The sequence below is a fragment of the Oncorhynchus clarkii genome, chromosome 19 (genome assembly GCF_045791955.1).
Source record: "Oncorhynchus clarkii lewisi isolate Uvic-CL-2024 chromosome 19, UVic_Ocla_1.0, whole genome shotgun sequence".
Taxonomy (NCBI): domain Eukaryota; kingdom Metazoa; phylum Chordata; class Actinopteri; order Salmoniformes; family Salmonidae; genus Oncorhynchus; species Oncorhynchus clarkii.
Window position 1 is genome coordinate 5,888,158 of NC_092165.1, and position 16,331 is coordinate 5,904,488.

At 46.5% G+C, this 16,331-nt stretch overlaps 1 protein-coding gene across 1 annotated transcript; it reads left to right on the forward strand.

The window, feature by feature from the left end:
* Positions 1-1,924: 1,924 nt before the first annotated feature.
* On the forward strand, positions 1,925-16,331 carry LOC139374634 (heparan-alpha-glucosaminide N-acetyltransferase-like). Its single transcript, XM_071115665.1, has 17 exons — positions 1,925-2,093; positions 3,078-3,193; positions 3,270-3,406; positions 3,956-4,074; positions 4,170-4,239; positions 4,398-4,467; positions 5,417-5,597; positions 5,751-5,781; positions 6,626-6,786; positions 7,159-7,274; positions 8,622-8,743; positions 9,695-9,821; positions 9,921-10,007; positions 10,353-10,430; positions 10,929-10,999; positions 14,576-14,688; positions 15,070-16,331. Exons 1-17 carry the CDS (start codon positions 1,925-1,927, stop codon positions 15,249-15,251), a joined length of 1,950 nt encoding a protein of 649 aa, XP_070971766.1. The 3' UTR covers positions 15,252-16,331.

Below are 16,331 nucleotides of genomic sequence, written 5' to 3' on the forward strand. Positions count from 1 at the left end.
GTGGTGGGGAGGTCTGTGTGTGTGTGTGTGTGTGTGTGTGTGTGTGTGTGTCGAGAGAGCGCTGCAGCTGAGTCACGTGAGTGAATGAGCCATAGCAGCATGCGCGCGCACGTTGTGACAACTTCACACATATTTCTAACAAATGTTTCAATAAAACATATCAAAGTACCCGCTATAAGTGATGCGTATCAACACTAGAAAACTACTTTAGAAAACTACTTTAGGCGCACTAAGCACTAAAGCGCATTAGTTACATTCGGTCGGAGGTGGTTTAAACTGCATTCTATAATGTCGACTTTACTTTGAAGGAGAACTGTATCAAAGCGAAGGGTTGTACACATACTCCGTTATTGGGTCTGGAGCACTGCACAAGTGGAAATTTGAAATGGAAGTTATGGAACGCCTTCTGTGTTTCTGTTATGGGAGAAGAAGAAAAATTCCACAATGAAACTAACATTAAATGTGGAGAATGATGCATTTGTATACGTTGTCATCAAGTAGCCTATTCATTTATATTCCATTGTAAGGCTACTGTAAATATGTTGAAATGTTGATATCACTGGAGTAATTTACAAGTCAGTTTTCGCCCCTTAGTTTAACCTACCAGGAGCTGGCAAACCGATTTAAAAAAAATGCCTATGACGTCAGTTTATTGTTGTTGTAGCCTTGTGTTGTTATGTCATTATTAACGGCCCATGTTGAAGTCTGTCCATTTGAACTAACCATGCTGCTAAATCTTTCAGGTTTACAATCTTGCCTTGGCTACTATCTGAAAGGAGATGTTAGGCCTATCTGAGGCTATAGGCTAGCTGCATCTATCTAAGCAAACCATGGCAAAATGGAATTTGCCTACAATCCTAAACCCAGATTTTAGTCAGTAACATATACCTATTGTAAAGAAAAGTAAATCTCACAAAATATACCATTTATAACAGTTTGTGTTCTTCACATCTGGCACAATTGCCAGAAGATATACTTTTTAAAATTATTTTTAAGTTCGTCCAAGTGTTTCTTGCTCAGAGATTTCGAGATCCTCTGTCCAACTTTCGTCACTCAAACTCTCCTGTCGGATTGATCTGTAGTTATGCACATGCGCAAAATGGATTTATTTACAATCATAGCAGTCGAAGGAGTTTAATCGACATCCATTGATGGACAATGATCTGGTGAGTTTAATAAAAGCAAATCTTATTTTCTCTTGCGACATACTCAAATTCCTTTATTATGTCACATTTGCTGGTAATAAATTATTATTTTGATCGAAAACCGAATTGTGCTTCTTATTTCGTCATTACAAGCTACGTCGATATTCCTACTTAGCTAATTCACTTGATAACATTATGGGAAAATGGAAAATATGGCAACTCCTCTCTTGCTCAGATACAATTTGTATTTATACTCAATTATTCATACTGGCTAATGATTAAAACAAAGATTCTGATCCAACCATTAATTCATACTTTGTTGTGCCCCTGGCCTGAGAGGATGGAATTTAAATATGTAGATAGATGTCGAAGGCTAATGTTAAATAGCTAACGTTGACCATGAATGGAAGCGATGCTAGCGAGCAAGCATTTTAGCCAGATAGCCTTGGATAACATAACATAAAAGCGGGTACTGTATGACAGAGTGATAGAGCATTTCATCAACACGCAAGAGAGGAGGATGACATTTGCTTTTCTCTAAAAGTAGGTTGAGTCAACATGTGTTTCTACTTGCACGAACGAACGCACACACACACACACACACAAATCAGGACTATGGACATGGCTTCCCAAGTGATTTTACACACGCACTGCTACTGGAAATCGCACAGATTCGCACTCATCACGAGTTGATTCCCGTGCAGCACCGTTATGTAATCGTACTTTGACCCTCCTCGCTCCCACTAGCATGTAAAAAACAAGGTGGGATCGGAAGTGTTATGGAAAGAGGCAAAATAAAGAGAAAACACAAAGGCACATATTCGGGCGGTGGGGACCGGGAGGGAAGGGAGAAAAACATCAACATGGCACAGCCAGAAAAACATTACAAGGTGTTTTTCCTAGCAGTGATTGCTTTGCTGGTTGCCATTTGCCTGGCAGAAATCCCCTGTAAGTAAAATGATGAATAGTTCATTAAATCGATCTGTTTTAGTTAACAACAACAACAAAAATCTCCCAGTGCTAACGTTAGTTATCGAGCTAAACAATAGGAAAACTCACTCTTTTGTCTGAAAGTTTATGCCACAAATGATTGAAATGACTAAATTCGGTGGTTTCATTTCCTCATCTGGTCGTAAGAAGCGACAGATGCGGTAGTGACAACAGTAGCTAATGCTAATGCTAACTTAGGGAATCTCCTATCAACTACAACGGTGTGTAGTTAATGTTACCTTGGACAATGTCAGCCGGTTTAGCTAACAGCCCTGTATCACAGCACCGTTTAAACCTCCCGGCTCCTCGGGGAGAGTTATTTGTTCCACTTCTAGGAGAAGCGGATTAATAAATCACATGATATCGGGAGAGTGTGATAGCCATAACGTCATGCCTCCCTCCCTCCCCTCTGTCGAGGTTCAGTAACTAGCGGCAGTCTGAAGGCTGTTGACTTGAGCCTAGTCTTGGCTAGCTAGCTACCGATCACACTGGTTTAGAGGCTGACTTCCTGGTAAGTACTGCGCATGCCAAATTGAGGACAGTGATATTTGAAGGATAGTCTATACAGCAGGAGTTTATTTTTTATTCGAGGTAAACGGTTGTCAACAACGAGGAGAGTAGTGGTCACTAAGCAGCTACTGCAGTGGAGGCCTGTACTGATGGACCACTGTACACGGTCTATCTAGACTAGAAATGTGTGTCTCAGCGTAAATATAAGCCTCTATGTACGCCACTGCTCATCAAAGACTGTGTGACTATTCTTATCAGATCTGCGGTGTCTCTCTCTCTCTCTCTGTGTCACTCGCTGTCTCTTTGTCTCTGTGTGTGTCTTTCTCTCTCTCTCTCTCTGTCTCTGTGTGTCTGTCTCTGTGTGTGTGTCTCTCTCTCTCTCTGTCTCTCTGTGTGTCTTTCTCTGTCTCTTTGTCTGTGTGTGTTCTCCAGTATGCCACCCCCGGCATAAGGCTGCAGTAGTAAAGATGGACGAGGCCTCTCTCACTGTGAACAATGAGCTGGACGCTGAGATGGTCGTGAGCTGGCTATCAGACCACTGCTATCAGGTAAGACTGGCCTTTACTGTTGTATCTATCACACACACACACACACTGTTGTCGTCATTGTACTCCTGTGCTCCAGTGTGTGTACCAGCCCCTGGGTGTGGTGCCAGCGGGCCCTGGACCAGGCTTAACCAGCTCAGTGGACTTCACCGTGGGCACACAGCATGGCATCACCCTGCAGCTCAACAGCAGCCCCGTCAGCCTGGAACTCTGCACGTAAGTACACACACACACACACACACACACACCACCGTGAGCCTGGACCTATCAACCCTACCACTACTAACTAACCAACTACCACTCCTGGCCCTATGTCCAGACCCTATATAGTGAACTACTTTAGACCAGGGCCCTATTCCCTATATAGTGAACTACTTTAGACCAGGGCCCTATTCCCTATATAGTGAACTACTTTAGACCAGAGCCCGATTCCCTATATAGTGAACTACGTTAGACCAGAGCCCTATTCCCTATATAGTGAACTACTTTAGACCAGAGGCTGATTCCCTATATAGTGCACTACTTTAGACCAGAGCCCGATTCCCTATATAGTGAACTACTTTAGACCAGGACTCTACTAAAGTAGTGCACTATATAGGGAGAAGGATACCGTTTAGGACTCACACTTTTATTATAGATCTGAAAGTATTGGACCTCAGTGTCTACAGCTGGATTTTGGACTGTGGGGTATAATTCAATTAAATACGATATCTAGGAAGTACAAAGAACACACTCACTGGTAGTAGTTTCCTGTCTCCTCCCCAGGGTTCATTACCACTTTTGGGAGCATGGTAACTACTCTCTGTGGGTCAAGAACCTGAACGACTCCTCAGTGGTCAACTGTTCCATGATCACTGACACAGAAACGGTCAACAGCTACCTGCGTGAGTACTCACTCACTCACTCACTCACTCACTCACTCATGTTTATGCTCTGAAACCATTATCTTGAACAATGAAATGCCTTTCTGTCCTTAAAGCCATCATGGTGGCCTTTCTGTTGTTCACGGGACTGGCTATACTGTCTGCTATTGGAGCTACTGTCATGGGGTAGGTTTGGATTATTTTAGAAAACATAAACACACGTTTCCATTTACTATGTTTGTTTACCGTATGTCATCCCGTTGTCTTGAGCCATTTTGCCTTTTTGTGTGGAGAGATGATCAGAGGCTTCTCCTAATCGATTGGTTATGTCTTGTATGGTACAGGCTGGATGTGGTGAAGAATCTGATGTTCCGATTGGGCAACTCCATGGAAACTGAGAGGCTCATCAACTCAGTGAGTCTCTGTGGTGTTCATTCTTCAGACTTAGTTCTAGAACGGGGGGGTCGCTACAGTTGATCGGAGGGGTCGGGGGGGTCGCTAGAGTTGATCGGGGAGGGGTCGCTAGAGTTGATCGGAGGGGTCGCTAGAGTTGATTGGGGAGGGGTCGCTAGAGTTGATTGGGGAGGGGTCGCTAGAGTTGATTGGGGAGGGGTCGCTAGAGTTGATTGGGGAGGGGTCGCTAGAGTTGATCGGGGAGGGGTCGCTAGAGTTGATCGGGGAGGGGTCGCTAGAGTTGATCGGGGAGGGGTCGCTAGAGTTGATCGGGGAGGGGTCGCTAGAGTTGATCGGGGAGGGGTCGCTAGAGTTGATCGGGGAGGGGTCGCTAGAGTTGATCGGGGAGGGGTCGCTAGAGTTGATCGGGGGGAGGGGTCGCTAGAGTTGATCGGGGGGAGGGGTCGCTAGAGTTGATCAGAGGGGTCGCTAGAGTTGATCGGGGGGAGGGGTCGCTAGAGTTGATCAGAGGGGTCGCTAGAGTTGATCGGGGGGAGGGGTCGCTAGAGTTGATCGGAGGGGTCAGAGGGGTCGCTAGAGTTGATCGGGGAGGGGTCGCTAGAGTTGATCAGAGGGGTCAGAGGGGTCGCTAGAGTTGATCGGAGGGGTCAGAGGGGTCAGAGGGGTCGCTAGAGTTGATCGGGGAGGGGTCGCTAGAGTTGATCGGAGGGGTCAGAGGGGTCGCTAGAGTTGATCGGAGGGGTCAGAGGGGTCGCTAGAGTTGAGGGGAGTTTTAGTGTTCTTTTGTTGGGTTCAGAGTTATATTTTCTTCTCAACGTGGCTGAACTATGCTCCTAAAGCATCGTTCAATATCCTTGGTCCTGGAGAGCTAATACTATACAGGGTATGCAGGCTTTTGTTCCCGCCCAGCACGAACACCTTTTTGACTTCCTCTCCCCTTTCCTCCTAGGACCTGGGGTTTCCATGCAGGACGGTGGAGACGGCCACAGACACCATCCTCCCCGGCCCCGCCACCCCCAGCCGGAGGCTCCGATCCCTGGACACTTTCAGAGGGCTGTCCCTGGTCGTCATGGTGTTTGTGAACTACGGAGGAGGGAGGTACTGGTTCTTCAGACACGAGAGCTGGAACGGTGAGTCCCACCATTCTGAATAGGAAAAATGTTACGTCCACACTTCTAGTGGTTTTTAGCGGGGTCCCGGAGATCCAACAATATGTTCAGGAAAAATTAGACGACGACTGCGTTGTTAAAATGACAATATATTTTTCCCCCCTCTCTTCACAGGACTCACAGTTGCTGATTTGGTCTTTCCCTGGTAATATCAGTTTTTATATTTTGTATTTAAAGACTAAATGTATCGTCTTTTTATTGAGGAAATCTAACTTTGCTCCAGAGGAGGAAACTGTGTGCCTCTAGTGAAGTGTGTGTCTCTCTCTGTGTGTGTCTCTCTCTGTGTGTCTCTCTCTCTCTGTGTCTCTCTCTCTCTGTGTCTCTCTCTCTCTGTGTCTCTCTCTCTCTGTGTCTCTCTCTCTCTGTGTCTCTCTCTCTCTGTGTCTCTCTCTCTCTCTGTGTCTCTCTCTCTCTCTCTGTGTCTCTCTCTCTCTCTCTGTGTCTCTCTCTCTCTCTCTCTGTGTCTCTCTCTCTCTCTCTCTGTGTCTCTCTCTCTCTCTCTCTGTGTCTCTCTCTCTCTCTCTCTGTGTCTCTCTCTCTCTCTCTCTGTGTCTCTCTCTCTCTGTGTCTCTCTCTCTCTCTCTCTGTGTGTCTCTCTCTCTCTCTCTGTGTCTCTCTCTCTCTGTGTCTCTCTCTCTCTCTCTCTGTGTCTCTCTCTCTCTCTGTGTCTCTCTCTCTCTGTGTCTCTCTCTCTCTGTGTCTCTCTCTCTCTGTGTCTCTCTCTCTCTGTGTCTCTCTCTCTCTGTGTGTCTCTCTCTCTCTCTGTGTCTCTCTCTCTCTCTGTGTCTCTCTCTCTCTCTGTGTGTCTCTCTCTCTCTGTGTGTCTCTCTCTCTCTGTGTGTCTCTCTCTCTCTCTGTGTCTGTCTCTCTCTCTCTCTGTGTCTGTCTCTCTCTCTCTCTGTGTCTGTATCTCTCTCTCTCTGTGTCTGTATCTCTCTCTCTGTGTCTGTCTCTCTCTGTGTCTCTCTCTCTCTGTGTGTCTCTCTCAGGTTTGTGTTCATCATGGGCACATCTATATCCCTGTCTGTCAGCTCAGCCCTGCGGTGTGGTTTGTCACGTTTCTCTCTGTTCACCAAGGCAGTTTGGAGGAGTGTTCAGCTCTTCCTCATAGGACTCCTCATCATCAACCCCAACTACTGCCAGGGACCACGTCAGTACACACACACACACACAAACACGTACAGACACACACACACACACACACGTACACACACACACACACACACACACACACACACGTACGTACGTACGTACGTACAGACACACACACGTACACACACACACTTGCGTACACACACACGTACGTACAGACACACACACGTACACACACACACACACACACACACACACACACACACACACAGACACACACACATGTACACACACACACACGTACGTACAGACACACACACACACACACACCCACACACACGTACGTACAGACACACACACGTGCTCACTCCTTTACAATGTTTCACTCTTCTAAAGTGTGTGTGTGTGTGTGTGTGTGTGTATACTACAGTATCGTGGGACTCCCTGCGTATCCCTGGCGTGCTTCAGCGTCTGGCCTTCTCCTATCTCGTGGTGGTCTCTCTGGACCTCTGTGTGGCCTGGAACAGCCTGGACAACCTTCCTGTGGTCAGTCTCAGAATACACCTCATTATATACTCATAGAATGAACCGGACCTCTGTAAATAAACTGTTATTATACTGTTATAACACACGTCACCATGTTATAACCATGTTATAACCATGTCTGGACCTCTGTGTGGTCTGGAACAGCCTGGACAACCTTCCTGTGGTCAGTCTCAGAATACACCTCATTATATACTCATAGAATGAACCGGACCTCTGTAAATAAACTGTTATTATACTGTTATAACACACGTCACCATGTTATAACCATGTTATAACCATGTCTGGATCTGTGTGTGGTCGGAAACCGCCTGGACCACCTACCCGTGGTCAGACCAGCCTTATGACCCCGTGGTCAGACCAGCCTTATGACCCCGTGGTCAGACCAGCCTTATGACCCCGTGGTCAGACCAGCCTTATGACCCCGTGGTCAGACCAGCCTTATGACCCCGTGGTCAGACCAGCCTTATGACCCCGTGGTCAGACCAGCCTCATGACCCCGTGGTCAGACCAGCCTCATGACCCCGTGGTCAGACCAGCCTCATGACCCCGTGGTCAGACCAGCCTCATGACCCCGTGGTCAGACCAGCCTCATGACCCCGTGGTCAGACCAGCCTCATGACCCCGTGGTCAGACCAGCCTCATGACCCCGTGGTCAGACCAGCCTCATGACCCCGTGGTCAGACCAGCCTCATGACCCCGTGGTCAGACCAGCCTTATGACCCCGTGGTCAGACCAGCCTTATGACCCCGTGGTCAGACCAGCCTTATGACCCCGTGGTCAGACCAGCCTTGTGACCCCGTGGTCAGACCAGCCTTGTGACCCCGTGGTCAGACCAGCCTTGTGACCCCGTGGTCAGACCAGCCTTGTGACCCCGTGGTCAGACCAGCCTTGTGACCCCGTGGTCAGACCAGCCTCGTGACCCCGTGGTCAGACCAGCCTCATGACCCCGTGGTCAGACCAGCCTCATGACCCCGTGGTCAGACCAGCCTTATGACCCCGTGGTCAGACCAGCCTTATGACCCCGTGGTCAGACCAGCCTTGTGACCCCGTGGTCAGACCAGCCTTGTGACCCCGTGGTCAGACCAGCCTTGTGACCCCGTGGTCAGACCAGCCTTGTGACCCCGTGGTCAGACCAGCCTTGTGACCCCGTGGTCAGACCAGCCTTGTGACCCCGTGGCCAGACCAGCCTTATAACCCCATGGTCAGACCAGCCTTATGACCCCGTGGTCAGACCAGCCTTCCATTTCACTTGGTGTTAATGTTGAGCTGTCTGCTGGTCGGTGTTGTTTCCATAGTGACCAAAATGCTTGTTTTGTTTTGGTGTTGTTGTTTTGTTTTTTTACCCAGGATGCTTGGTGGTACCCTGCTCGTGAGTTCCTGCTCTACTGGCCAGCCTGGCTGTGTGTGGTCGTCTTGGAAACCGTGTGGCTCTGTCTCACCTTCCTGCTCCCTGTTCCTGACTGCCCAAGGTGAGTTCAGAGGGAAGACTATGGCCGTGAACACATTGAGACAACACAGTTTCAGTGGGAGTCGTCTGTCGCAGGATGAATGACAACTGGAAGGTTGTTATTGTTCAGAGTAAATAACTCACGGACGCTAGATAAGCTTTAACCAGGTTTAATTCTCCCCAAATTACAGCTGTAATTCAGACAACCCAACATTTCTCACATCACAGATATTTATATCCCACGTAAGACTCTCCTCCTCCTCTCCAATCCTTACATCTTATGGTTCTACAGGAAGAGAGAAACAGGATTCCAAACCCTTATTAATTACTCTCTTTAAGAGAATCTGTCCTCACCTCCTGACCTCAACCCCTCCTTCATCTAATCCACAGATGTCCGTCTGTCTGTCTCACTGGTATCAACACGGTGCTCTGCTCCCATCCCGCCCAACACATTCCACAGCCATCTGTCTTTCTACAGAGAACCATTCACTTCTGACATAAAACCCAGTCTCTTTCACTCCTAATATTCCATGCTTCTTCTCTATCAATATCGAATCGAATCAATATCGAATCAATATCGAATCGAATTAATATCGAATCAATATCGTATCGAATCAATATAGAATCGAAACAATATCGAATCGAATCAATATCGTATTGAATCAATATCGAATCAATATCGTATTGAATCAATATTGAATCAATATCGAATCAATATCGAATCGAATCAATATCCAACCGAATCAATCGAATCAATATTGAATCTAATTAATATCGAATCCAACACAACGGAGATGATTTTCCAGTTTTTAAATACGCCTCGTCTGACAGTAGTGGCCTTGAGTTGTACTGTTGACGGACAATGATATAGTTCATATATGATTTAATCCATGTCCATGAGTCTTAGGGTGGCCGGAGGTGATCGGAAGTAGGAGATAAATCCTCCACTAACCATCATCTTCTCTCTCCTTAGTGGTTATTTGGGCCCAGGTGGTATTGGGGACATGGGCCAGTACCCAAACTGCACTGGGGGAGCAGCTGGATATGTAGACCGTTGGCTACTGGGAGAGAACCACATCTACCAAACCCCTTCCTCACGGGTGAGTGAAACGCTGACTTGTTTCAGGCAACAAAGATTAAAAAAACCACTTTCTGCAGGTGGGTGGTTTCTCTCGTAATGTGGCGCGTTCATTTTTCAGGTGATCTACAAGTCTCACCTGCCCTTTGACCCAGAGGGAGTCCTTGGCAGCATCAACTCTGTCCTCATGGCTTTCCTGGGATTACAGGTCACTGCAATTATCATTCATTATCTCGCTCTGTCAGCTGTCTCTGTTGTCTCTTTCTTTTGCTGTCTCTGGTTCTCTGTCTGTCTGTCTGTCTCTGTCTCTCTGTCTTGTCTGTCTGTCTGTCTGAACACTCCTTCTCTGCATCCAAACTAATCTGTGTTTCTCTCACACATTCCTTCCCTTGTTCCTTCTCTTTCCAGTGGTTCTGTTTCTACACTACCAGACCGATGTGTGTAATTGCAGACGTGGAGTTGCATGTTTCAGCCTAACTGAATGGATCCGTCTAATGTAATAAATGGGATTAACTTTGAGGGTCCATTTTTTGTCCCTGATATCTGTATCCAGGCAGGAAAGATTCTCCTCCACTACAAGGATCAGCATTCCAGTATAATGGCCCGGTTCCTCATATGGAGCCTGGTTCTGGTGAGACGACCACGTTGCTGTTTGTCATTACTGTATTAGCTGTTTGGTATGTAGCCTTGGTCTGTCGCGCAACCTTGGTCTATCGGGCAGCCTTGGTCTATCACGCAGCCTTGGTCTATCGGGCAGCCTTGGTACAGCCTCGGTCTTTCGCGCAGCCTTGGTACAGCCTCGGTCTGTCGCGCAGCCTTGGTACAGCCTCGGTCTATCACACAGCCTTGGTACAGCCTTGGTCTGTCACGCAGCCTTGGTACAGCCTTGGTCTGTCACGCAAGCCTTGGTACAGCCTTGGTCTATCGGGCAGCCTTGGTACAGCCTCGGTCTGTCGCGCAGCCTTGGTCTACCGGGCAGCCTTGGTATATTGCATCTTTTATCAGACTAAACCTCTCCATATGTCTCCATATGACAACACTGAGACATAGTAACATAGTATTTCCGTCCTCACCGTGCCTGTATGTTCCCGGTCAGCGTGATGATGTATCTAAATGTTTATCTCTCCAGGGAATCATATCAGCCGTTCTGACCAAATGTTCACTAAATGAAGGCTTCATCCCCATCAACAAGAATCTATGGTAAGGAGACCAGACCTCTTATAATGCAGTTTAACACTCTCAGGGCCAGTTTCCTGGACACTGATTTACATCTAGTCCTGGACTAAAGAGCACTTTGAATGAAGACTTTTCATTGAGCATGTTTCTTGGTCCAGGACTAGTTTTAGGCTAATCTGTGTGCGGGAAACTGGCCCTTGATATTTCCTAGTAGGGCCGGGACAATACTATTTATTGTCGTGGCAAGAACACAGAAAACAAAGCTGATTTACCTTCTTTAGGAAAACAGCCCTGATGTTGGAAACAAACAGCCCTGATGTTGGAAACAAACAGCCCTGATGTTGGAAACAAACAGCCCTGATGTTGGAAACAAACAGCCCTGATGTTGGAAACAAACAGCCCTGATGTTGGAAACAAACAGCCCTGATGTTGGGAAAAAAACAGCCCTGATGTTGGAAACAAACAGCCCTGATGTTGGAAAACAAACAAACATTTGGTTGGAAAACAGCCCTGATGTTGGAAAACAGCCCTGATGTTGGGAAACAAAACATCATTATGTTGGAAAACAGCCCTGATGTTGGAAACAAACAAACATTTGGTTGGAAAACAGCCCTGATGTTGGAAAACAGCCCTGATGTTGGGAAACAAAACATCATTATGTTGGAAAACAGCCCTGATGTTGGGAAACAGCCCTGATGTTGGGAAACAGCCCTGATGTTGGGAAACAGCCCTGATGTTGGAAAATAACCCTGATGTTGGAAAATAACCCTGATGTTGGAAAACAACCCTGATGTTGGAAACAAACATAATTTGGTTGGAAAACAGCCCTGATGTTGGAAAACAGCCCTGATGTTGGAAAACAGCCCTGATGTTGGAAAACAGCCCTGATGTTGGAAACAAACATCATTTGGTTGGAAAACAGCCCTGATGTTGGAAAACAAACATCATTATGTTGGAAAACAGCCCTGATGTTGGAAAACAGCCCTGGTGTTGGAAAACAGCCCTGATGTTGGAAAACAGCCCTGATGTTGGAAACAAACAGCCCTGATGTTGGAAAACAGCCCTGATGTTGGAAAACAGCCCTGATGTTGGAAACAAACAGCCCTGATGTTGGAAACAAACAGCCCTGATGTTGAAAAACAAACAGCCCTGATGTTGGAAACAAACATCATTACGTTGGAAAACAGCCCTGATGTTGGAAAACAGCCCTGATGTTGGAAAACAGCCCTGATGTTGGAAACAAACAGCCCTGATGTTGGAAACAAACAGCCCTGATGTTGGAAACAAACAGCCCTGATGTTGGAAACAAACAGCCCTGATGTTGGAAAACAAACAAACATTTGGTTGGAAAACAGCCCTGATGTTGGAAAACAGCCCTGATGTTGGGAAACAAAACATCATTATGTTGGAAAACAGCCCTGATGTTGGAAACAAACAAACATTTGGTTGGAAAACAGCCCTGATGTTGGAAAACAGCCCTGATGTTGGGAAACAAAACATCATTATGTTGGGAAACAGCCCTGATGTTGGGAAACAGCCCTGATGTTGGGAAACAGCCCTGATGTTGGGAAACAGCCCTGATGTTGGAAAATAACCCTGATGTTGGAAAATAACCCTGATGTTGGAAAACAACCCTGATGTTGGAAACAAACATAATTTGGTTGGAAAACAGCCCTGATGTTGGAAAACAGCCCTGATGTTGGAAAACAGCCCTGATGTTGGAAAACAGCCCTGATGTTGGAAACAAACATCATTTGGTTGGAAAACAGCCCTGATGTTGGAAAACAAACATCATTATGTTGGAAAACAGCCCTGATGTTGGAAAACAGCCCTGGTGTTGGAAAACAGCCCTGATGTTGGAAAACAGCCCTGATGTTGGAAACAAACAGCCCTGATGTTGGAAAACAGCCCTGATGTTGGAAAACAGCTCTGATGTTGGAAAACAGCCCTGATGTTGGAAACAAACAGCCCTGATGTTGGAAACAAACAGCCCTGATGTTGAAAAACAAACAGCCCTGATGTTGGAAACAAACATCATTACGTTGGAAAACAGCCCTGATGTTGGAAAACAGCCCTGATGTTGGAAACAAACAGCCCTGATGTTGGAAACAAACAGCCCTGATGTTGGAAACAAACAGCCCTGATGTTGGAAACAAACAGCCCTGATGTTGGAAACAAACAGCCCTGATGTTGGAAACAAACAGCCCTGATGTTGGAAACAAACAGCCCTGATGTTGGAAAACAAACAAACATTTGGTTGGAAAACAGCCCTGATGTTGGAAAACAGCCCTGATGTTGGGAAACAAAACATCATTATGTTGGAAAACAGCCCTGATGTTGGAAACAAACAAACATTTGGTTGGAAAACAGCCCTGATGTTGGAAAACAGCCCTGATGTTGGGAAACAAAACATCATTATGTTGGAAAACAGCCCTGATGTTGGAAAACAGCCCTGATGTTGGGAAACAGCCCTGATGTTGGAAAACAAAACATCATTATGTTGGAAAACAGCCCTGATGTTGGAAAACAGCCCTGATGTTGGAAACAAACATCATTATGTTGGAAAACAGTCCTGATGTTGGAAAACAGCCCTGATGTTGGGAAACAGCCCTGATGTTGGGAAACAGCCCTGATGTTGGAAAACAGCCCTGATGTTGGAAACAAACAGCCCTAATGTTGGAAAACAGCCCTGATGTTGGAAACAAACATCATTATGTTGGAAAACAGCCCTGATGTTGGAAAACAGCCCTGATGTTGGAAAACAGCCCTGATGATGGAAACAAACATTATGTTGGAAAACAGCCCTGATGTTGGAAACAAACATTATGTTGGAAAACAGCCCTGATGTTGGAAAACAGCCCTGATGTTGGAAAACAGCCCTGATGTTGGAAACAAACATTATGTTGGAAAACAGCCCTGATGTTGGAAAACAGCCCTGATGTTGGAAAACAGCCCTGATGTTGGAAACAAACATTATGTTGGAAAACAGCCCTGATGTTGGAAAACAGCCCTGATGTTGGAAACAAACATTATGTTGGAAAACAGCCCTGATGTTGGAAAACAGCCCTGATGTTGGGAAACAGCCCTGATGTTGGGAAACAGCCCTGATGTTGGGAAACAGCCCTGATGTTGGGAAACAGCCCTGATGTTGGAGGAAAACAGCCCTGATGTTGGAGGAAAACAGCCCTGATGTTGGAAACAAACAGCCCTGATGTTGGAAACAAACAGCCCTGATGTTGGAAACAAACAGCCCTGATGTTGGAAACAAACAGCCCTGATGTTGGAAACAAACAGCCCTGATGTTGGGAAACAGCCCTGATGTTGGGAAACAGCCCTGATGTTGGAAAACAGCCCTGATGTTGGGAAACAGCCCTGATGTTGGAAAACAGCCCTGATGTTGGGAAACAAAACATCATTATGTCATCCGGAGTCACATTGTATTTATTCTCCAAGCTACAGCACCCCATATTTGACATCCAGCAGGTTTTTAAAGCACCAAACAGTTTTAGCTTTGTGTTTTTTTTATTTTAGTTACCATGGCGATACTGGAATCATCCATGTTAATGGTGTGGAATAACCGACCTCTGAGTTGTCTGTCAGGTCTCTCTCCTACGTGACCACCCTGGCGTGTTTTGCCTTGCTGCTCCTGGTGTTGATCTACTACACAGTAGATGTGAAGAGGTGGTGGTCTGGGGCGCCCTTCTACTACCCCGGTGAGAACTAGTTCTGTGTCAGCACCTCTGCTTTGACAGATATATACAGATATACAGATATATATTTATTTCAATCTGCTTATATAGAAATGTAACACGTAGATCTGACAACGATCCCTATTCTGCGTGACGGGTGAATCACGTCTGTTCTAAACTATACATTTCTATCTTAAAATTGTTTACGCAACTCCCTGAACAATCCCTCTGACCCCTGTGCTCTAATCCTGACCTTTGACCCCTGTGCTCTAATCCTGACCTTTGACCCCTTGTGCTCTAATCCTGACCTTTGACCCATGTGCTCTAATCCTGACCTTTGACCCCTTGTGCTCTAATCCTGACCTTTGACCCCTTGTGCTCTAATCCTGACCTTTGACCCCCCAGGTATGAACTCCATCCTGGTGTACGTGGGCCACGAGGTCCTGGAGGAGTACTTCCCATTCCGCTGGCGCATGACCGACAGCCAATCCCACGCAGAGCACCTGACCCAGAACCTATTGGCCACTTCCTGCTGGGTCCTCATCTCCTTCCTGCTGTACAGGAAGAACATCTTCTGGAAGATCTAGAGGGCCAGGACGCGTTTCAAATAGTCTTTCTTCAAGTCCTCTAAAGATTTAGGGGGAAGGTCTGAAGGGGCCGGGCTGCGTCTCATAAGTATTTTCTCAGGTCTTTCTGAAGGATCTACTCTCCTCAATTCCTTGTGTCCTTTAACGAACGATCCACTCACTGGGAGATGTCGAGCTGGGCCGTATCTCAATAGTCTCCTCAATTCCTTGTGTTCTTTAACCAACGATCCACTCACTGGGAGATGTCGAGCAGGGCCGTATCTCAATAGTCTCCTCAATTCCTTGTGTCCTTTAACCAACGATCCACTCACTGGGAGATGTCGAGCTGGGCCGTATCTCAATAGTCTCCTCAATTCCTTGTGTCCTTTAACCAACGATCCACTCACTGGGAGATGTCGAGCTGGGCCGTATCTCAATAGTCTCCTCAATTCCTTGTGTCCTTTAACGAACGATCCACTCACTGGGAGATGTCGAGCTGGGCCGTATCTCAATAGTCTCCTCAATTCCTTGTGTCCTTTAACCAACGATCCACTCACTGGGAGATGTCGAGCTGGGCCGTATCTCAATAGTCTCCTCAATTCCTTGTATCCTTTCTCCAGCTTCCTTTTTTAAAAAAGGGAATAGTGTAAAGCGTTTCCTCTCCTTGTTTCCTTTCCTCGTGTGCTCTCCTTGCATGACGCTGATGTTTTTGAGAAGGGAACATAATCACTCAGGAAAAGGCTGGTCTGGGATTGTATACAAGAGACACGGAAACTCTAGAAAGCATGATTACCATTTTTCTGCTCATCAAATCAAATGTTATTAGTCCCATGCTCCGAATACAACAGTTACCGTGAAATGCTGAATACAACAGGCGTGGTGGACCTTACCGTGAAATGCCGAATACAACAGGCGTGGTGGACCTTACCGTGAAATGCTGAATACAACAGGCGTGGTGGACCTTACCGTGAAATGCCGAATACAACAGGCGTGGTGGACCTTACCGTGAAATGCTGAATACAACAGGCGTGGTGGACCTTACCGTGAAATGTTTACTTACGAGCCCGTAACCAAAAATACACTTCAAGAAAATGGAGTTAA